We start from the raw sequence: 23,279 nt of genomic DNA, 5'->3' as shown, positions 1-23,279 counted from the left end.
GGCAGCGCCCCACCAAATGGCGCCCGCGCCTGCGCAGCCCCGCCTCGCTCCCTCAGCCCCAGGGCCGCCTCCTCCGCTCCGGCATCCCCCCCCGTCTGTCTGTCTGTGTGTCCGCCCGGCCGTTTGTCCGTCCGTCTGTCCGTTGGCTGCGGGGCGGTCTCCGAGGGCTCCCCGCGGAGCCGCATGCGGCCCGCGAGGGGTGGCGGCCCCCCGGTGCCGGCGGTGAGGGGCCATGGCCGCCGCCGGGGCGGAGAAGGGCGGCAAGAAGAAGACAGAGAAGAAGCTGGCGGCCCGCGAGGAGGCCAAGCTGCTGGCCGGCTTCATGGGCGTCATGAACTGCATGCGCAAGCAGGTAACGCGCGTTGAAAAACGCGTGAAACCCCCCAAATCTGCCCGTGCTGATTTGAGGAGCGGTGAGGGTTTTTCCTCTCCTTGAGAGCCCCGAACTTGTGGTGCGGGCGCGGGGTCTGCGCGGCTCCCTAAGCGTGAGGGGAACTTGCTGCTCGGCGGGTATTAACGTGCCCGCCTGTCTGGGCTGTGTCCTGAAAGGCGACATCCGATATCCTATGCATCTTTTATTAATAATGCTGTCAATTGCACTTGTGTGCATAAAGCTTTTTGCGTAGCTCAGCCCCTGTGTATGAAGAACTGAGTTGGCTTCGATGGAGGGTTTGTGGTGGCTTCAGGCAATGGGGCGCTAGGACTGACGTTGGCGCTCGGAGCCTATGACCTACTTCTTGTAGGGTTTCTTTCTGCTTTGAATCAGGTAAAACATGTTCCAGGGTGCGGCTGAGCCCAGTAACTCAGCTGGATGCCATCTGTCTCGTACCGCTGTCCTTGCTGGCAGGGGGACACCAGGTGCTGGTGCTCTTTGTGCTTGGGTAGAGGGAATCGAGCCCCCGGTGTGAGAAGGTGAAGCTGAAGTGCTGCTGTGACACCTGTGGGTACTTCTGGATGTCTTGAAATTTGGGGTGCCAGTGGGGATGCGACCCTGGATTTTGACATCTTTTATTGTGCCAGAGTTTCCCAAAAACTTCAACTCAGACCTCAGGTGGTGGCTTTGCACGTCTGTCCACCCTTCTAGAAACTTGTGTGTAGCTCATGACTCTCCTGCTTCTTCTGGTTGTTTGTGGGAGGAGCAGCCAGAGGAAGGCATACTGGATCGGCTGGTTTATTATGCTGTGGTTCAATAGGACCTGCAGGAAGCTCTCCTATGTGTTTTGAGAACTTTTTAACAGGATTGTGCTGTGCTTATAAAACCTCAGTAAGCTGTGTGTGAAAACTTGCCTGTGGTGGTTATAGCAACCTGCGTGCAGAACGCCACCAATCTGACTGCGTTGGTTTAATGATATAGGAAAATGGTCTGGGTGGAAGGTACGGCTAATTCTTAAGAAGCTAGTTTTTGTGTGAGATGGGATCTGGAAGCAGCTGCTACGTTTATGGGATTTTAGAGCAAACTGTGAACACATCTGCGCTTAGTTCTGGTGAGATGTTGGGAGCATGGAGAAGTTGTTGCTCGTCTCCAGAATGAGGTGACCCATATCTTTGTGAATGTCACTGAGCTATTTGACAGCACACGCATAAGTCCTCTGTTGCCACTTTGTAGCTGAGTGGAGATGTGCCAAGAGGGAAGCTATTGAGAATGAAGTTGGGGTAGGTTTGCAAGGTGTCGCTGAGCTCCCAAAGCTCGGCAATGCCAGCTGATGCCTGGGTGTGTCCTCTGGTTGACGAAATGCTGGTCTTGCATTGAATCCTTGGAGCTGTGGAGTGATGCAAGTGGGCCCTTTTGGAACGAAGTTCTTGCTGGGAATTTCTGTACGGTGTTTGAAACGGAGCAGTCACACCCAGGCACATCACAGAGGGAGAAAGGAAAGCGATGATCCGTTCTGGCTGACAAATATTTCTTCCCACGCCCAGAGAGGCTTTAGGATATCTGAGATGCTTCAAATGCTGAGCTGAGGCAGTAAACATGTGGACACTAAGCATACCTCACAAACACAGCACATAGGGCAAGCAGCATTGCAAGCCTTAGCACAGCTTGCCCCCAGAATTTTATGGTATCTTATAGTGCTAACGTGCAACACTTATTTTGAACCAGATGTGCTGGGAATTCCAGCTTTAAAAGATTTCCTTTGAAATTTTTCTCACATGGTCTTTTTTATTGATTCAGTCTTAAATGTTTTAAAGCCATGGGTGCACAAAGAAAGTTGGGTGTCATACACCCCTCCACTCTCTGATGAGTGTCCTCTAAGAAACTAAAAACCAGATTTATTTCACAAGGCTCCGTGTGGATTATCAGCCTGAGTTGAACCCTGGGTAACAGTCTATGTGTGGAGAAAATTCTAACACTGTTCTAATCAAGTGTATTTCCTTCCTACAGTAGAAGTGCTGCTTTCTGGGGTTAGCATTGGGATGGGTGTAGGTAGGTGTTACCCAAAATAGTCTCATGAACTTAACATAGTAACAGAAAGTGCTGAGAAGCTAACTTCCTAAAAACAGTTTTTCTTAATAAGAGAATGTTATAATTAACTGCAGTATGGCGTGCCCTCATTTCAGTCCGTGTGTTCTTAGCAAGGATACCACGTTAAAATCTATTCAAATAACATATTTTTACCCTCACCCCTTACTCTTGTCTCCTGACAACTTTTAAGTTCTGTCACTTTGTCCTTCTAGTTTCTCTCCTACATGAACTGTCACGCGCTGTTTATATGCAATGAGCAAACAATGAGAAATAAAAGTGTATTTTGTCTGAAAGTTAGTTGCTGATGGGGTGTGAGCATTCAAACTCTTTAATATAAGTGGTGTTTTTGGGATATGCTTCATTTAACATATCCAGCTGAATGTTTTGAATTTGTTCATCACTTTCACTCTGGGCAGCATGGTGGGATTCTACGGGTATTGGGATCCTCTGAGTTATTTATGAAAATTGACAGCTGGGTAGGTAAGAGAGCCCCTGATGGATGAAAAGGCTGCAGTGTCAATGTGGTCCCCGCTAGATTCTGTAGAGACTGTTATAGGAGGTTGATGTAAATGTCACAGGAAAAGCTTTAGAGTTCATATTTTATCAGTGACCAGCTTTAAGGTACAAGTTCATGGGGAAAACTGAGCTTTTTTTCTTCAACCTGGCCAAAGGTTTGACTTGGTTGCCTTTCAGAAAATATTTTTGTTACATGATACTCTTTTGAGTTATGCAGATTAAGGACACCGGTGAATTTCCATAAGCTGCTGTTAGAGAAATATTTTTGAAAGTGTTTCAAAAAATGCTCATCTTTTTCTGTTTGTCTTTTTCCTTTGATTCAGAGAACTCTATGTGATGTCATTCTTATGGTTCAGGAAAGAAAGATCCCAGCTCACCGTGTTGTGCTCGCTTCAGCAAGTCACTTTTTTAACTTGATGTTCACTAGTAAGTCTTCAAAATCGTTTGATTTTATGCTTTCATGGTAATATGCTGTTAGATACGTGGCTGACAAGCTGTTTATTTTATGAAAGTGATAAATTTCAGAGATAAGTGTGAGTGAAGATTTCAGTTTGTATCCTTCCATTCGTCTCTGTTAACCATTCCCCTCGTTTTCACTTTCTCTCCTTTGATCAAGTCAAGTGTTACTTTGTATGAAAGCCCAGCTGGAGCCCACACACTGTCTTGCAGTTGCTTTCCCTCCCTTAACCTGAAAACTGGGAGTTGCTACTCCTGTGGCACAAAGGATTCCTGCCCTGTTCCTTCCCACCATTAGGCACTGCCGCGTACAAAACAGGCTTCCAGGAACATAGGCGTTCTTGTGTTTGCACTAACTTTACAAAATCAGCCACGTAGTGTCTATGTTACAAATCATAGGTAAGGCATGCAAAAGTTAAATTGACTTCAGTGTGTGTTTTACAGCACAGTAAGTAGCAGTAAAACGTGTGTGCCTTCCAGTGGTTGGCCTGTAACCATCTGTGGGTGAACTTGCAATGCATGGGGAGCTCTGAGCTGGCTCTATTATCAGCATGAATATGGAGATAGCTTTTAGTAGTGCAGTCTGTGCTTCCAGTCTTTGGTAATGCTGGCTTGGCAGTCTGCACTGCAGTCAGCAGCATTTCTGACCCTTTCTATTTAATACACCTTACAGCATAATTGACACAACACAAGCACGTGTGCGCACGAGTTCTCTTGGTTGTCACTCTGCCTCCTTTCTTTCATGACTTGCATGAATAATCCCGGGACACACCAATCAACTGTGTGCAGTCTTAGCAAGTTCCCCTTTTGTCTGATCACTTTACATTTTGCAAACTGGAAAATACAATAACCAGAGTGGCTTATTGATGTAGTTTGTCTTTTAATCTATTTGCAGCAAATATGCTTGAATCCAAGTCCTTCGAAGTGGAGCTAAAAGATGCAGAACCTGACATTATTGAACAGCTTGTGGAGTTTGCTTATACTGCAAGGTAGTTTTGGTATTTTAAAATGACATTTCTGCTAGAAAGCCTGCCAATTGTAAATGGTAAAATGTTAAAATAATGCTTTCATGATTCATCAGTTTTATTACTATTATAATCCTTTACTCATTTGAAGTCTGATGTGACTAGACCTTCTATTCTCCTCCCCTTTTCCTTTTTATTTAATCAGTAGGAAGCTCCACAGACGAAAGAGGGTGGTAATTGTCTCCAGAAGGCAATTCAGAATGCTTCTGGCTTCAGTCTTGGAGTCAAATGATATTCCCCATTGTTCTGAAATCCAGGCCCCTGTTGATACCAGCAGGGGTTTCTCTTTATGCCCATAGTAGCTATCACAGATAACCATTTCTGGGAGCTGCACCTTCACCTCTGGTCGGGCCGGGTGGATAACAACTGTGTGAACAGCATTTCCCTTCTATCTCAGGCTGCCCCCATGCTTGGTTTTAAATAGCACTGCAGGCACTGCAGTGTTTATACAAAGCTCGCTCAAACAGCTAGGATTGTGAACAGCACTTTGCAACGAGCTCTTATGGCAGATGGATGGCAGGCCCTTCATCTTCGTGCTGATGGGATTAACTCTCCTTAAGAAGGCTTCTTCTGTTTTCTCAGAGGAGCCTTGTATGCTTCATCCGTGGTCAGACACAGTGTCAGCGCCCCAGCCATACTGTTGCCTCTGCTGGCACACAAACGCTTGCCTGTGGGCTCTGGACCTTTTCTTCAGGCACTCCCAAATAGTTGTTGTGCTCACACGCTTTAGACAGATCAACCAGAGCAGTGTCCACAATGAGTTTAGACAAAATTTGCTGATGTCTGTTAGGGAGTAGGTGGCTGTCAGGAAAAGGTTCTGTTCCTTTTCTGTTTCGTAAAAATGGTTCACCACACAAGTCAAAGTAATTAGCATGGTATTCCAGATGGCCTGTGTTAGAGGCTTAGCCTTTAAAATCCGGGACTGTTTGCCCTTCCTTAGCAAAGTACAGCAAACCAAAGCAATTTGGAAAGAGCATGAGGGGAGGCTGTGTCTTCTTTGCGTGTAAGAGAAGGACGCCAGGGGAAATAGCAGGGGAATAATTTTGCGATTATTTCAATTGGTGTAAGTTGGTGTTTTGGCTCCAACGAAGTAGGTATTGGTGCTAACTTTGCGTCTTCTGTTCCGCAGAATTTCTGTTAACAGCAATAACGTCCAGTCTTTACTAGATGCAGCAAACCAATATCAGATTGAACCTGTGAAAAAAATGTGTGTGGATTTCTTGAAAGAACAAGTCGATGCTTCAAATTGTCTTGGTAAGAGAAATGCAGGCTTTTTACTTTGTTTTTAACTTTGCTATTCTCAAAACGTAGATAGCATCATCTAAAAGACAGTAGCGCTTAGCTAAATCCAGATATGTGGAAAAATAATTTGGCTCAATCTAAACTGTTTTCCCTTGCCATAAACGAAGTGATCTGGCAGTTTTTGTTCAATACCAAGGTCCACTGACTTTGCTAGGTCTCATCCCAGTTTAGCAGCAGCCTGTAGCTTCTTGTTTGTTTGAGATCCTTACGTATTTAATAAGGTGGAGCTTTCAATTGTTGTTACTGTACTTGGAGGTGGAATTTGATGCTCGTAGTTCATACAAAATTAGCCTATCTTCTAAAAAATATGAAGAGGATAAGTTTAGGTTGCTCTATTTTTAATTGCTTCTTTTGAGTGATGTCTGTGATTGTCATCTGGGCGGATTTGGTAGTTAATATGCCCTGTAGCCTTACTGTAAACTCTGAGTTACAAAAAAGGTAACAAGCAGAACTTGGTGTGTATTGGTGCTCCAAGATTTGGAGCACTTTAGTCTCTGATTAAAGAAAATTTATAAAGCTTCTTACTGACCTTGGTTATGTTATTCTCCTAGTGATATCTCAAGTATGTTATAGATGTTTATAATATCAACAGAAATGTTTTGTGCAGTTTCTGAATTAAAGGATTCAACTGGTGCCTCAGTGCAGTACAGCAGTGGCTCCGAAACAACTGCTGGAAGGAAGATGTTACTTTCTAAGGAAAATGCCACTTACGCTTGCTTTGGGGCATGTTCAGTCCTCTGTGGTCTTTGTTAACTAGAAAGCTAATTATATTCTCTTAACACTTGCATACTTTGCTAATTTATATCAAAAGGGAGATCGAGATTAAATCAAATCTTCCTCAAGATATGCTTTACAAGTTGAAATGTGTTCTCTGCAGACTCACAGGCAAGCCCTTAGCTCATAAAAATGTGTACTTGAAAGAAACCGTGGTGAATCTGGAATCTCTTGAAATTGTTTTTTCTCACTTGGACAGCAGCTCGTCAGAGAGATGCTTGGATTTTATTATTGTATTTTGCATCTTACTACTTAGAGAAGCACAGAGTTGCATCCCATGGATTGCCTTTCACTGGTGGGTTGCTTCTACCACCCCCCCATCCTGCAAAGGAGGAGGAGAGGGAAGATTTGCAGCATGCTCATTCCTGCATGCAGATTTCCTGCTGAGTATCCCTCTGCTTACCAGGTTACTAGAGGGAGTGTTGGAAACGGTGCTTCTCAGTAGCAGTTGCCTTTTGTACCTTTATGCCAACTTTCTGCTCTTGATGCAGTATCAACTCGACTTCTTTGTGTCAGCCTGCAGCAGAGTTTGCTACCGACACATAAAAGTCCCAGTTGGTTGTGGCCCTTGCAGGAAATTGGGCTGGGCTGGTGACTGCTGCTGTGTGACCAGGTCAGGGGAGGTCAGGAAACCTGGAAGCGGTCTCTCAAGCTGTGCTGGTTAGACTGGGTTGTTGTAGTGTGGCTCAGACCTAGTTAACGTGCTGTTGGCTCTTTCACAGTGGGGAAGGAAATAGTGGGGAAGTAGCTAATACAGCAAGTGCTACAGGCCTGGCTCTCCAGTTAGTTCTGCAGGGATAGGGATCACAAATTCGGGCTTATCTTAGTTTGTCTTGAGTTGCAGATGAGTTGTAACAGCATCTTTTTTCTTCTGTTTTTAAAAAAAAAAGAGAGAGAGAAAAAGTATATCAATAAATATGAACTAGGTTTCTAACTATTACTGAAGTTATGGTATTTTTATTCTAGTTTAATATATTAAAAGTAGAACCATAAAATGGCTCAGGTTGGAAGGGTCCTCAGAGATCACCCAGTTCCAACCCCCTGCCATAGGCAGGGATGCAACCCACCAGATCAGGTTGCTTGAGGCCTTGTCCAGTCTGGCCTTGAACACCCTCAGGGATGAGGCATCCACAACCTCTCTGGGCAACCTGTTCCAGTGCCTCACCACCCTCTGAGTGAAGAATTTCCTCCTAACCTCTAATCTAAATCTCCCCTCTTTTAGTTTAAAACCATTCCACTTGTCCTGTCATTGTCTAACTGAGCAAAAAGTTGCTCTCCATCTTTTTTTTATAAGCCCCTTTTAAGTATTGAAAAGCTGCAATGAGGTCACCCCGAGCCTTCTCTTCAGGCTGAACAGCCCCAGCTCTCTCCGCCTTTCTCCGTAGTAATTGCAGTTCAGTTGGGAATTATTTTTTCAATTTTTCCTTTGCAGGTATAAGTGTGTTAGCAGAATGCCTAGACTGTCCAGAACTGAAAGCCACTGCAGATGACTTCATCCATCAACACTTCACTGAAGTTTACAAGACGGATGAATTTCTTCAGCTTGATGTTAAACGTGTGACACACCTCTTGAACCAAGATACGCTAACTGTGAGGGCAGAAGACCAGGTGAGATCTCTGTTTCATTGTAAAAGAGCTCTGTCTGCTAGCAGCGAAGAGCATTGAACTTCACTATGGCTTTCTAATCAAGAAACAGGCTGAGGCAGCTCACTTCGTATGTTCCTACAGTGTGTGATGCACGCAGTGCTTGCTAAAAGTGTATCCTAGCTTGGTCAAAACCCGATGTTAATGAGCATCCACACTTGAAGTGTGGATGTTTCGTGTGTAGTCTCAGCAAGCTGCAAAGAGAAGTAATAAAGGGAGTAAGCGAAATAGCTTTCTGTATTGTGATAGCTGTAGGGCTTTCAATTCCATGTAACATGAATGGAATTAAATTTATTATATTACAGGAGTTGCTCCCAGACTGGGGTGAGACGTACACCTTAATGGCTGCGTGTCTCAACCTGAGTATGGGCTGAGCCTCAGCTTGTCTCAGAGAAGAGCTGCTGCTGATGGAAATATGCATACATAAACTAATCTGCCAGAACTCAGGAACTTAGGAGCAAGGTGCACCAAACAGTCAGAACTAGCTGCATTGACAGTGACAGGTTGGTGGAAGGCCTTTATTTATGGAATAGATACAAAAAAAAATAAAAAAAGCCTGGGTGGCTGGAAAGGGCCTAAAACTCCATTCATTTAAAAGCTGTAAACTGTGGTAGAAAGTACGTTCACAGCAGTCCCATTTGGAAAACTTGATTCAATATACCACAGCTCTGAATGGTTATTTGCCAGAATGTTCTTCCTACTGCAAGGAAATAAAGTACAGGTGTGTCTGCAGTGCAGCCCAAAGAGGTGATTGCAAGATGGTTGTAGCTGCTGGGTACTTCTTGAAGGTTCTCAATCAAATCTGTTGAAACCATACTGACGTTTTGCCTTTCTAGCTGGTTCTGGCGCTTGAACTAGATAATTTAAGTTCATTTAGCTATGTCATCATGAGTCTGTGTGCCTCTTTGAAGTGCAACAGAGGGATCTCGTAATCAAGATGGTATGTGTGTGTGCACTTAAATAGAAATGGGTGTTCTGCTGACTCTGAAGTTTAGTCTTTGCATAATTAATGCATTTTCTTCAATGTATCTGTTACATGAAAATAAGAATTACTATGGGTAGAGGAATAATATCAGGTGACAAGAATATGACAGCTAACTAGTTTATAAGTATAAATACGATTTAGGTCACAGTTCAAAATTCTTACCATGGATTGGGAAGAGTTCAGGCCACAGGGTAACAGTCTCAAAGCTAGAAGTGTTATATTTTATTAGTTTGTAGTGGAAATTACACTTTAGAATTTACATTCTTGAAGTTTTGCTGATAAAGATGGGATGCTTCAACTTGGCGGGGGTGATAGAAATTTCAGGGAGACATCACGGCATGATAAAAATTCCTCTTGTTAAGTGGCAACGTACAGTATGAAACTGCAAAGTTAGTGATACCAAAAAAAATCATCTTTCTTAGGAGTACCAATAGAAAGTTGCCATAGTCCAGTCTTTGCATGGTATAAGGCATATTTACATTTAGCAGAAACAGGAAGGGCAGCTTTGATTACTAAGTGGCCTATTTTTCCTGAATGCTAATAGTGTTTCTGTTGTTGACTGGGACAGGAACACCATATGCCAACATTCTGCTGAATTTCCTTAGCTGATGGAACTTGAGCCTTAAATCCTTCTTTCTTTCTCTACTTTTCCTTGCTCTGTGGTCATTTTGCAGGATTACAGCAGAGGAGGTTTAGCAATCCTTCTGAATAACTCATAATATGGAGAGACATTTAATGGCAGAACTAAATCACTCACAAGTGATCACTGTGATCAGTTTCAGCTACAACGAGTAGGTATTGAACGTGTTAATCACTTGTAATGAAACGAGTGCTGACTCTGAAATGGCAGCGTAGCAGATAAGCTTGCTATGTCTGAGAGCAGCACTGAAATATCTTAGTACGTAGGAATGGAAAGGAAGTCCACTATTACCTTCCTGACTCAGAGGACAGTCATAAATAAAACAGGTTACCTTGCTTGTCCTGTCCTCCCTGCCCTGCCAAGGAAACCCATTATCTTTTCCTGTAAAGAGGAGCTAGAGAGGAGAGTCTCAGAACAGTAAACTTATGGCAGTCTGCAGTTAAAAAAGCATATATATATTTTTAAATGGTCCCCCAAGACACAATAGCAATGCATTTGGAACTTCCCAGCACTGATTCGATAACAGAAGCAGTTTGTCAGCTCACGACACTATATAAAGCACGAGCTATTTCAGCACTTCTGGTGAAGTATTATCTGTGTTGTGACATTGAATGCAAAGCGTACTAGTTTTAACGTTGCCCAGATAAATATGAATTGCAGATTCATGCTTCCCACTTGAAGAAAAGGTTAAATGGCAGTAGAAGTTTTTATTATAAAAAAAAAAAAGTTTTGTACAGGGATTTTACTTCATGCCTGAGTGTTGTCTTGCATTTTTGGAAGATGGAGATGTATACACTTGTGAATTCTCCGTGTACTGAAATGTTGGTATAAGTTAACCCTTAATAGGTAGAAGAATCTGTTCAGAGCACTGACATTTAGCTTTTGTCTGAGTCTGTGGTGATGTACATTGTCCTTTTCTTTCCTTTTCTTTTGTTTAAGGTTTATGATGCAGCAGTCAGATGGCTGAAGTATGATGAGCCAAATCGCCAGCCATACATGGTTGACATTCTTGCTAAAGTCCGATTTCCTCTTATATCAAAGAACTTCTTAAGTAAAACAGTTCAGGCTGAACCACTTATTCAGGATAACCCAGAATGCCTTAAAATGGTGATCAGTAAGTTGACTTCTAGTTGAAATCTTTGATGTTCTGTATAACTTAAAATTTTTGTGGAATGTAGATTGTTGAAAATTGGTTTAAAATGCTCTGACAACATTTTTGCGTTAAATACATCTGACTGTGTTCCCTTGAGGATTTTGCACCTATTTGAAGTTGGATTAGCAAATTGTCATGTAAATAGCACACATTCTTATGTAACAAGAGGAAAGAAGTGAAAGTCATCACCAAACGATGTTAACTCTGTGATGTGTAATGTAATGAAGTTTCTGTCAATGGGTTGTCAGGGTAATTGGAAGCATTAGCGTGCCTTTGGGACACGACAGTAACTTCAGTGTCTAATATTCATGTGTGAATTATTAAAATTTAAAGAAATAAATTTTTAATATTGTGAAGCTTCCCTATGCAAATAAGAATGTTAAGCCTCTGTTGTGCTATTTACATCTCTAATATACTCTGGAAGTTGAAGCTAACAGAGTTACATTCTCAAGGTACAGATGAGATGAGGAAATAAGCTTTAAGTGTTTTTAGACACCAAATTTGAAGTTTTATCACATAAAAAATAAAAGCCTAGATGTTGATAAATATTCCCGAAGAATTTTTGCATTTCAGTAGCAGTTATTTAGGCAACTTCCTTTTAGTGTAAATCTAAAATTGGCATACAACCGTTTTCCTTCAGTCAACAAGCAAGGTTCAAATTAGCCTATACGTTGGTAAGTATTTGCCAACCATCAGAATTTCAGTCATACTTTTTGCATGAGATGGAACTAGGTGGATTGTTGAAGGAATACATTTTTTTTGTTTTATTGGTTTGTAATGTCACTAATGTTTTTGTATTCTTTGGAATGCTTTTGTAAGAAAATGCTAATTTTCTTATAGCAAATGTAGCTAATACTTCGCATTGTCAAGTTATGAACAACAGTGAGGGTTTTTCATAGATGCATTCCTTATTGATCAGAAACCACGGGGTAAGGAGCAGGGTGTGGTGACTCCTTGTTGCCTTGAAGTTCCTTCTTTAAGGTTGGTGCTGTGCTCCCTGGGCTCCCAGTTCTGCCAGTACTAGTCATCCTTGGTTGTGCTTCTTTTTGCCAGTTTCAGCATGGCAAACTTAGTTGCCTGGTAGTATTGGCAAAAATTGAGCCAGTAGATAAATTGGTATGTGACATGCATCCATATCCGTGTCCCGTTTTCACATGGAGTAGGCAGATTGAAATGGGATGTAAATCTGGATGTATTCTCCTATGTGCTACTGCACGTTGTTACATTTAAAAAACAAAACTAAGCTGTACAGATGCACTGTGGAAACTTGATTTCTCCCCCCCCCCTTTTTTTTTCCCCTCCCTGGCTCTGAAACATCCCTTTCTCGGCTACACTGGATTTACAACAGTTGTTGTGTTCCTTCCAGGTGGGATGCGATACCATCTCCTTTCCCCAGAAGACAGAGAAGAGTTAGTGGAAGGTACACGGCCAAGAAGAAAAAAACATGATTACCGCATTGCTTTGTTTGGAGGCTCACAGCCCCAGTCCTGCAGATATTTTAATCCAAAGGTAATCGTTACCTCAGAATGCATTAACATTCACTGTCTGTAATCTTCCGCGGTTTATATTTGCTGATGATATTAACTAAGGCATAATGCTCTACAAAACGGTGTGGGGAAGGATGTATTCCCTGCCTCTTGGGTATGCAGTTGGAAGAGTGTAGCTAATTAGGCGTTTTCAAATCCGTGTACCTAGATGTAGGACTTCGTTCTGAGTAGAATGATTATGTGCTTGTTGTTGGCAATATTAGATAGGGAGATCTGAAGTACTTTTGAGTCAAGAATTGATTGGTGTGTGCATCCCACAGCTGGAAATAACTAAAAGGTCACAGAAACATCAGGCAGGCAGTTAGGAATATATAAAAATCCATATGCATGTGCATGCGCGTATGTGTCCAGAGACTAACTCAGAGCAGTTTCTTCTTAGTGTAAGTTGAAACATTGGCTTTTATGATAGTATAGAACCTGTTTTAGAGTACAAGGGGTTTTGGTTCATTCAGTATAAATGTGTAACCTTTCCTAAATTCCAGTGGTTCACAATTCCACGAACTAAGAGTATGTTAGAAGAATCGGCAGCCAGTTACCCTAGAAGTGTGGGGAAAAGTGAATTTCTACAACAAAACCCTTAGAGATGGCCAATTTAGAGCAATCAAGCTTTGCCTGATATTTTCTTCCACGTTTCCTGAATGAAGTCAAGCCACTGGAATGTTTATTACAGCTCTGCAGACTAGATGAGGTTGGAACATTGGCTGCTTGCAGGAGGATTACCCATACGCTGTTTTACCAGCCAAGCACATGCAATAAAACAGAAATAAGTTTCTACCAAAGCATCAATGCTCTCTAATAAATTATGAAGTTACACAACTGTAATATTTTGTTGCAGAGATTCCAGTTGTTTCACCTCAGCATATTAAATGCTTGTTAGAATTTCGAACAGTTGTGTGTTATCTCTCTGAACTGCATAATGAACAGGAGCCCTGTCAGATCTAATTCAGAGTGAACAAGGCCTTGGGGTGCATTTTGAACTCATCCAACATGAATTTGCATTCCCTTAGGTAAAATAAAATTGAAGCCACCTCTTACGAGCATTGATCAAGTTCGGAGAAAAAAAAAAAAAGATTTGCTGACTTAAAGCGAGATATTTAATTTGTATTTTTATTGAGAATCCCAAATTGTTGAATAACATTCATCTTTCTTCACGCGTATGTTCAAGTAAGACATGTGGTGGGGTGGGAGGAACAGAGTAGGTGACTTTTATTTTTTCTTTTTTGAAGAAATCTTGCAGAATTACCTCTTGCTAGAGCTGTATGGTCTTGCATGTGGATTAACTGTGGGGCCGGGCATGGGCAGAAGGGTAGGGGCAGGGAAGGAGAAGGAAGAAAGTAATTGGAGAACTTGATTCTAATAAGCATTGTCTCCCTTCAGTGTCTTTTTTCTAGTGCTTATATGCTTCCTCAAGTGTTCTTAGCTAGCCTGTCATGTCTTCTTCAATAGCTTTACTTATTTTATTTTTAGCTCTTAAGTTACCTAAAGGTCCTTTTCTGGATATTTTCCTAGAGTGTGTCTTTGATCTTTAACTATGACTGTAGCTTCTTAAATGCCACAAACCAAGGATCCAGAACCCCTGTGGGATTAGCATCACGTGCATGTGAAATAAGTGTGGGATGTAAGGCTCCAATGCTGCAAATCTCCATGACATGTTTAACCTGCTTTAATTAGTTTTATCAAAAGTAACAGGAGTATCAGAGTGCCAAAAATCGAGGTTATATATGGACTTCTGCAAGGTTATAGGACCTTGGGAAGTAATTGAAATTCCTTATTTTGTTGTCTTCTGGGTTGATTGAATAGTGACCTAAGCCTCTACTTTTGATTTTAATTAAATTCAATAATTTAATTATTGAATCAGCGAAAGAAATAGTTCAAAACAAACTTAGGTAATTTTTCTCCTGAAAATATTATATTGGTTGTGAGTGACATAACTTTCACTAATACTGCAAAAATTATTTCGCTATTGAATAGGCTGTGTTTGTTGAAACTGTTAACAGAATTATATTGACTACCTTTGTCTTTGTTGTGCTTTGTTTAATACTTTGTTGCATGTACTTCAAGAGAGCAAAATGATGGAACAGATGCAGACTGGGGCATAAAGCTCCTGTGGAGCAATCTGGCACTATTTTGAGTAGAGATGTTTGGTTTCGGAATTATACTGAAAATCTTAAGTGTTCTATTTGTGGTGGTGGGAAATACTTTCTTGTTGAGTTTTCCACAGAGCACTAAAAAAAAAAAAAAAAAAAAAAAAAACCATTTTTTCCAAGTTGAAAGTAATTTTTTTTTTTATGATTTCTTGATTAAAATTTATACATAACTTCATATGACTTTAAGGTAGGAATACTCCTTTGAAATTATTCTGTTAACCCTAGTTTTAGGCTTTAACAATAAAAAATCCACCAATGGCAATTAAAAATTAACAGATGCCTGGCATTGATGTTTTGTGACAATTAAGAGAACCAGCATGCCTCCTAGGAGGAGATAAGGATCTATAGGTGATATGCTGTTAATGGCAAGGTTGTCCATGTTAGATGTCTCTGCTGTTCTTCCCTGGAAGAAGAAGTAGCAAGTGAAACAGGAATTAAACAAAAGGATGGCCCATTATGACATCTGGAATTGTTGTCACTGCAGGGCCTTGTAGCTGCCAAGAATTCAGATAGTTTTAGTGAGTTAAATTTATTTTTTAATTAAAAAAAAAAAAAAAGCCTTTCAAAAACGATTAAATACAAAGATACAGCTTCTGCCTCTGGTGTCCTGCATCACCAACTGTTGAAAACCAAGGTCAGCAGGCGAAGTGTCAGCATATATTTATCTCGTTCTTTCTTTCCTTCTAACCCCACCACTCCACCCCCTGCAAAAAAAAAAAAAAAAAAAAAAAAGAGAGAGAGAGGATTCCCACTGCCCTGAGTTGCAGATCTTGGCTGTGGTGGCAAGCAACTGTTTGTAAGCGCAAAAGCCCTGTTGAGATGAATACTGTGGGGTACAGGCGAACGCACTGAAGAGCACTGAAAGAAAAGGACCTAATTGCCTCCTGCTGGAAGAGGAGGGTTCTGCTGAGCGTGCTGAGGTTATGGGAGAGCCTCTGGCTTTTCATTTGGTAAAGGTGTGATTGAAAGGGTGGCTAGGAACTGAAGCCACAAAAGTGGGTCAGATCGCAGCCCTTACAACAGTAAGGGAAAACAGATTTCTGTAAAAGTGCCAGAAACTTGAGCCAGAAAATATGATGATCTTGCAGAAAGCACTAAGACATTTTTCTTAAGATTTATGCAGCTATTTATTTTGCCATGCTGTAGTATGGCTTTCCTTTCTAGGATGCCTCAGGACGTGTTTCTCACCATAAAGGGCCACATGCACCTGCCAGCTCTTCTTGATTTGGGGGATGCTACAGGAAAAGATTGTAAGATGTTTTGGACTATAACATGCTCTGCCTCTTTCTTTGAACCCCCATGTAGGAGTCGCTGTTCCTCCTCATTGACCAAGGTGTTTGAAGTATGTCCTTGCTAAGAAAATGTAATAATGTAATGTCTTGTGTGAACCATTACGATGAAGGTCATTCAGCAGGTTTAGCTAGACCATCTGAGGTGACAGAGATAAGTTCAGGTCCCAAGCTTTCCTGTTCAGCATAAGATACAAGCTGTGCTCACGATGGCATGGAATATGTGAGATGCAATTATTCAAGAACTGTTTCTTGTTCTGTATGCTATCCTGGTCTGCCATCAGTTGCTGAGTTTGGTGTTCTTAAGGCTTTGGGTAGCCTTAATGCCTATATTTGATACTTGCTGGTTTTGCCAATCCATGCAAAATCAGCTTCCAGGCACCATGACTGTCAGTATTTGTGATAAAGCATTACCCAATTTCTCATGCTATCAGCTGTGGATAGCTATAGATCATTTGTGTTTTGTAAATTCTGTAAATAAGCTTCTAGTTGTTACGGTAATAAAGTATGTATCACAGAGCTTTTTAACTGAGTTGCTTGTCAATTTGGATATTATCTTTTCCCTTTTGCCATTGCCTTTGTTTGGTTTTACTTTCTGTACTTATTTTCTTTAGATGTAAGATGTCTTTTTCCATTCCTATAAAAGAAAATGCAATTCTGCTTTATTGATTACATGCATTGTTTCTGACTTGATAACAGCAGGAGGTCAATTCTGTTGGGGGAAAAAAAAATTGTTTTTCAGGGAAGCTGTACGGGGTCTACAGAGGGAATGAGGAAATAGAAATTGATAATGTCATGGTTCGTTGCAGCTAACTATGTCTGTGTCTAAGCGAATTTTTCAAGAGTACGCCTGAGGAGTATTCTTCAATAAACAGTATTCATGTTTGTTTTGAAAAGGAAATTTAAAACTGACCATATCTAAATCTCTATGAAAAGCTCTGTTTGAAAAACACTCACTGTGCAGGTAAGTGTTACAATCTATTAGACATTACCTGTTCTTTGTAATGCAGGATTACAGCTGGACAGACATCCGATGTCCCTTTGAAAAGCGCAGGGATGCAGCTTGTGTCTTCTGGGACAACGTAGTTTATATTTTGGGTGGTTCCCAGCTCTTCCCTATAAAGCGAATGGACTGCTACAATGTGGTGAAGGATAGCTGGTATTCCAAGCTAGGACCTCCAACACCTCGAGATAGCCTTGCAGCCTGTGCTGCTGAGGGCAAAATTTATACATCTGGTGGTTCAGAAGTGGGTAAGACACTAAAAATCTTTAAACCAAACCCAAAAAAAAAAAAAAGCACAAACAAAGATACCTGGAGATTTTTCTGGTTTTTGCATGATAATGTTGGAACGAAACTGCACGTTGCCATGTTAGCCTAATGAGTTATTTTTCCCATATTGAGAATTTTCTCCTCCCTACAACCCAACAATCTATTTCTGTTGTGTTTTTAAGATGGTTTCACTTATTGAAATGATAATATTCACATTAACTGGCGTGTAAAGCACACTGTACTTTTCAGAGTTAACTAGGGACAAGCAAACATGATTTGCCATCCCACTCTGCTATTAGTTCACCTCCATAAATCCACAGAACTGGTTTAAAATTTTCTCGGGCATATGGCTGGAGTACCTGCATTTTGGCAATGGCATACATTGTATAAGTTGGGCCTCATGATTTATTTATTTTTTTCAAAGAAAAAAGTGTGAAATAAAGCTTTTGAGTTACTGGTTTTGGTGGTGAAGTTATACCTGAGGTTTTTTTTTTTTAGTCTGTCATTTCACAGAAAAATCAGAAGTTATCTTCTGTTAATTTGTTATTGTTGGCTTGCCTCAGTAGATGATTAAATACTACTTTATTTAGATGTAGTTAAACTTGTCCTTGTAATTAAACTAAGACCACTGGGGGGTTTTACCCCTTCCCACAAAAAACAAACAAACAAAAAACACTAGTGGATGATGTAAACCCTAGCATAATAGCAACTGTTACTAATTTTTGTCTAAATTTGGTTTCCTGAACATGCATCAGATTAAAGTAGAGATGTAGGTATGCTATTATCCATAAAAAGTTTTTTTTTAAAAAAAAAAAACAAAAAACACCGAAACACTGTATCTAGGGAGAAATTTTTAGTAAATCCTATTGAGTTCTGTCTTACTGCAGAGGAAAGAGCAGGAAAAAGTAATTGTAATCAGTGCCAAACACTATCAAGATTTTGCAACTTCCCATTAATTGACTTAGTAATGCTATCTGACTTCTAAAATATCTGCTGCTACAACAGACGTCTTATAATAAGACAGTTTATAGCTGCCACCTAGTGTGATAAATGTGATATAACACTTCCCATTACTTAAAACTGGTTTAACCAGGGCTTGGAACACTAAAACCTATTAGATCTTCTGTGGGAAAGACAGAAAAGTAACATATAAAAATAAACAAACTCATTTACTTTGCAAGTGCGTTTTTGCTATGGTGTTCAGTGAACACTGCTTTTTTTAGACAAGCCCATCTATCCTCATTACAGTGTTTTCTAAATTGGAGCCAACAATTATGTAGACCTATTAATTGGGGAAAATGCTGTAGTGCGTTTAATTGTAAAGAAATCTAAAAATTCCATGCTGCTTGCATTGACTGGAGAGCTTGGAAAACAAAGTACTGTGCCATGCCACCGAGACAACAGGGTTTGTTTCACCTCTTAGAACTGATGGAATCCAGGTTTACTTGCAATACCCAGCAGAGTTTGAGCATTAAACCTCCTGAATTCTTCCACTATAATCAGGTGCAGAACAAATACTTAACATGATACTGACTGAAAACAGCAGCTTTTCACTTTTTAGCAATGACATTAAAGACAGTTATTCTCTGCTTCCCATGGAGAAGAATTTGTACAACTTCAAAGCAATACTGATGTATAGTTACATCAAGAAAAAAGTCTCATTTTGTAGTTCTTAATGATATGAGAATTATGTGGTAGGAGTAAATAAATATACAGTTTATAGAAGTCTACTGTATTTTGGGTCTGGAAACATAACACTTCCACATATCTTGATGATAGTTGGGAGCGAGTGCTGCTAGTGTACACGCTTGGCTCTTTTCAGAGCAGGTTGTATCCAGCCGCCTCTGCTTTCGTTATGGCTAGTCATCCAAGCACAAGTATTTAAGCTCCAATTTATTTACGTTATAAAAAAAAAAAAAAACCCTTTTGATTTAATTAATAGTTTTATTGGCCCTTGAGGGAGGAAGACAGACCTTGCACTTCCAGAAAATATTAAGTATCTGCCAGGCCCCAGGAAGAAAGTAAAATGGTGAGGGCTAGCTACTTTGTGGTCACTAATAATTCAGAATTATGCTCTAACATAATCTAGCTATCTAATTCAGAAGCAGCAAATGTGCTGGGAATTGTACAAATCACTTTGCTTAGAGAGAGACTCTTATGAATCTGTATTCACTTCACAAAGCTGGTTTCATCTCCACATCCAAAAGTTCCCTATGTCTCCAAGTACTGAGAGTAGCGTGGATTGATGGCAATTTGATCAGTACCTGATCAAACTATAACGCACATCTTGATTCAGTCTGCCCCCCCCTCCAAAAAAAACCCTGCATAACATATACTCATTTTCAAACACAAGCAGCAATTTTATAAACTTAAATATTTTGGAACAAAAGAGTCAATAAAAGAATTACAAGTATGTGCTTTTTGAATAGTCCCAAATTTTGAGTTGGTTGGCCCTATTTTTAGTGGTGGAAAAGCACCTTTCCCCTTACAACTAACAAAGCAAATTTGATAATTACTGTTACTCTCCTCCTGAAGGACGACCATCAAAATTAACGCCGCTTTGGTGGGTTTCTTATTTTTTGAAGGAAATTCTGCCCTGTATTTGTTCGAATGCTACGATACGAGAACGGAGAGCTGGCACACAAAGCCCAGCATGCTGACTCAGCGCTGCAGCCATGGGATGGTGGAGGCGAATGGCCTCATTTACGTGTGTGGAGGAAGCTTGGGAAACAATGTTTCTGGAAGAGTACTCAATTCCTGTGAAGTTTATGATCCAGCCACCGAAACGTAAGTGTTGTATCAACTCTGAATGTTTTTGGTCACTTCAAGCTTTGTTCAGCCAAGGAATGCATGAAATAGAGATGAATAGGAAAAATTGTGTGCATTAAAGTATTTTCCCTAGTTAAGTAGTAACATAACAGTTACTTGTAGTTTTACTTGAAAGGCTAATTTTCTTCAGCTTCCTTTCATATTCCCAACTCCAGGATTTATTTATGTATTTTATATTTATTTTCTAGGAACTAAATAGTCAATTTTGCTGTGGTATTGTGTTGTTTTTTCTAGGTGGACTGAGCTGTGTCCAATGATTGAGGCCAGGAAGAATCATGGGCTGGTGTTTGTAAAGGACAAAATATTTGCTGTGGGTGGACAAAATGGCTCAGGTACTCCAGCACTTGTAATCCTCTGCACGGTCTCACAAGGTTTCATGGGAGGCTTTTGCAAAGAATTCATTCTACTTTAGTCAGCTGAAAAACTTTGAGCAGTACTATAAAACATGTGCTGCTGATGCATCGTTGTTGCCCTCCTTTCTCCTCCTTACATCACTATATCTCATTTCCCAAAGCATTTTACTAATGATAATACAGTTAAATTCAGAAACGCACCGTGTTTTAGCCTAGTTCTGCAGTAGCTTAGTGTGGCTAAGCTTAAGAAAAGGTAATTTTTTGGATGAGTTAGCTTTTTTAGTCCTTTATTATGTATTTGAGAAACTTTGTTATTCCCCTAAGAGACAGGTAAAAATGTAGCCATTGTTTTGGGAACTTCAATCTAAGTGAGCTATTTTCAAGTGGTGAGAAAGTAAGAATTTTCTTGACTGCCCTAGTTAATGAAATATGACTGACTGTCATAGGCAGGTCACTTTATGATCTATCTCCTGATCTGTAAAAGTAGAGTGATAGCTTATCTCCCAGGACAGTTTAATTTTAATTTTAATTACATAGGGTTTCTGAAGTGCTTTTGAAAATGAAAACTTCTCTGCTAGGAGATTTATTAATTATTATTTATGGTAACCAGAATATCTAATTTCACATTAATACTGTTTTAGAATAGAGCTTTTACTTTAATTAGTTACTGAAACTATTCCAACATGATTGACTCTTAATTTAAAAATAGCAGTAGATAAAATCTTTGTACTTTATCTAATAGTTATGGTTAGAACTGCCACTTTGCAAAATTTTAGTGTATTTGCTGAATGTGTATTCCAAGGCAATAAGTATTTTGCTACTTATATTCTGCAACCATACTGATAAATTGTTCTTAATATAATGGTGAAGAACTATGGGATGAAATATTTATACCTCTTGAGATTAGACCTGAGAGATTCATTTCTACAATAATTCATGTCTGGAAGCGAAAACTTTTCTGTGCCTCATAGTCATTGTTAAATAGGGATAACAAGTTGTTTGTAGATCATATGAAGCATGATAACTGCCCGTTTCCTAAAGAAACAATTCGTACATAGATCTTATATTTTTGATCTTATAGAGATCTTATATTGATCTTATAGATCAAATGAATAACTTGAAACTATTGGCCCTTCCAAAGGCACTTAGGCCGTTACGATAGTAAAATCCTTGAAATTTATTGGAGAAACATCCCCCGTCAGTATATGACCTATTTAAGTAAAAGTATGCTGAAGACTCCTCTAGAATGACATGGTCGCACTAGAGGCAAGCTTGAGGTAGTTTCCTAACTCTTGGTTACTAGCCACAAATCCGTAATGTACTGGGCCTTGTTCTGTTCATGAAGCAACACATTAGAATCTTTAGTAAGTTAAATGTTAATCTTTATAGTGTGAAACTTGTAACAATATCTCTCATTTTCAGTCTCCTTTCTACTCTTCTTTCCCTATTTAAAAAGAGTAGGACAGCTAGTAAAGAAGCCTGTGGCCCTCCTTTTCAAGGATTTTTAGTTTGATCTCTCTTTCAATGTAAACCTTGCAAATAACTAAACTTTTATTAAGCATTTGTATGCTCAAGTTCAGCCTTGACAGTACATTGTAATAAGCAGTTATCTGTTTCATTGCTTTGTAGGTGGCCTTGATAACGTAGAATATTACGATATCAAGATGAATGAATGGAAGATGGTGTCTCCAATGCCATGGAAAGGTGTAACAGTGAAGTGTGCTGCTGTGGGATCTATAGTCTATGTCCTGGCTGGTTTTCAGGGTGTTGGTCGCTTAGGGCACATTCTTGAATATAATACTGAAACAGACAAGTGGATAGCCAACTCCAAAGTCCGTGCTTTCCCAGTGACGAGTTGTTTAATCTGTGTTGTAGACACTTGTGGTGCAAATGAAGAAACATTAGAGACCTGAAGACGTGTAGGAGATCCTGAGAAATTCTTCAAGGACTTGGGGAAAGATGGCCATTGGTACTTTGCTTCCATGTTTTACTGAATCTTGTTATACTGAGTAATAGGAAAAACTGAAATGCAGTCCTTCAATTTGTATATACAGCTTATTGTATAACATGGATTTTTGTGATGCCCATTTTATTGTCTGTTTTGAGATGGGGATGTGTTTTAAGAATCCACTTACCTACCTGAACACATATGCCATCTTCCTGTAAAAGGACTCTTTGTGTGGCCTTGTCAAAAAATAGACCCAAACCAGTTATTTAGAAGAACTCAAGGTATTTGATGAAGATAATGTTTCTGGTTAAATGACCCCCAAGCACAGTTACAGAGATTCTTCCTTTGATAAAGGTGAGTAAAGATAGCTTGGGTCATGAGAAATGTGAGCAAATTTTTCTCATTCATACATATCTGCAAAAATCTTACTGGGATGCAATGATTATTTTGCTCAGGAAAGACCAAGGACAGCAGTACTTAGATTCCTATAGTGAATGGGGATAGATTATACAGCTCTCCAGATTACAATAGGTGTTTTATTCTGGTGATTATCTTCCATCATCTGCATGACTGCATAGCGATTTTAAAGTCAGACAGGCCATATATATAGATAGATTTGAGAAATACTTTGCTTAATGTCATCTTTGGCATTTTGGGAAGCTCTCACAAAAGACTTTCCTATTTTATAAAGGCAGGGGGGAGGGAAAGGTCCACAATAATTGTGCACTATCGGATCGAGTTGGAAATTCAAGATATCAAACTCAGTACATCTTCCTAGGCAACCAGGCTGTACATACTGTGGATGCCAAACTGTTATCAAAGAAGTGAATAAGAATGGGAAAGCAAAGTCAATACAAAGAAAAGTATTGATTTTTATTGAAAATGACTGTTTTTAAAATGGCACGAACCAAGTCATTAAAGTTATTTTGCAGAAGCCTTC

General features: G+C 40.0%; 1 protein-coding gene and 1 long non-coding RNA gene across 3 annotated transcripts in view; one reads left to right on the top strand and one right to left on the bottom strand.

Moving 5' to 3' along the window:
* The window catches only part of LOC140001594 (uncharacterized), a 7,240-nt gene extending 7,108 nt beyond the window's left edge, over positions 1-132 (bottom strand). Inside the window, exon 1 of the long non-coding RNA XR_011806966.1 lies at positions 14-132. This is a non-coding gene — a long non-coding RNA (uncharacterized lncRNA). The remainder of the gene's footprint in view (positions 1-13) is intronic.
* Positions 42-23,279, top strand: KLHL7 (kelch like family member 7). 2 transcript variants are annotated; one of them, XM_005020526.4, is made up of 11 exons: positions 42-352; positions 3,301-3,403; positions 4,329-4,422; positions 5,588-5,712; positions 7,967-8,142; positions 10,743-10,917; positions 12,323-12,465; positions 16,950-17,190; positions 19,795-19,996; positions 20,273-20,370; positions 22,021-23,279. In XM_005020526.4, the coding sequence occupies exons 1-11, from the start codon at positions 233-235 to the stop codon at positions 22,302-22,304; spliced, it is 1,761 nt and encodes a 586-aa protein (XP_005020583.2). In that variant the 5' UTR covers positions 42-232; the 3' UTR covers positions 22,305-23,279. The 2 variants fall into 2 exon arrangements, with proteins under 2 accessions (XP_005020583.2, XP_005020584.1); XM_005020527.6 differs by lacking the exon at positions 42-352 and having other exon boundaries at positions 4,306-4,422.

This window comes from Anas platyrhynchos, chromosome 2 (assembly GCF_047663525.1).
Source record: "Anas platyrhynchos isolate ZD024472 breed Pekin duck chromosome 2, IASCAAS_PekinDuck_T2T, whole genome shotgun sequence".
NCBI lineage: Eukaryota > Metazoa > Chordata > Aves > Anseriformes > Anatidae > Anas > Anas platyrhynchos.
Note: the sequence above shows the minus strand (reverse complement) of the source record. Positions and strands in the feature narration are given on the sequence as shown.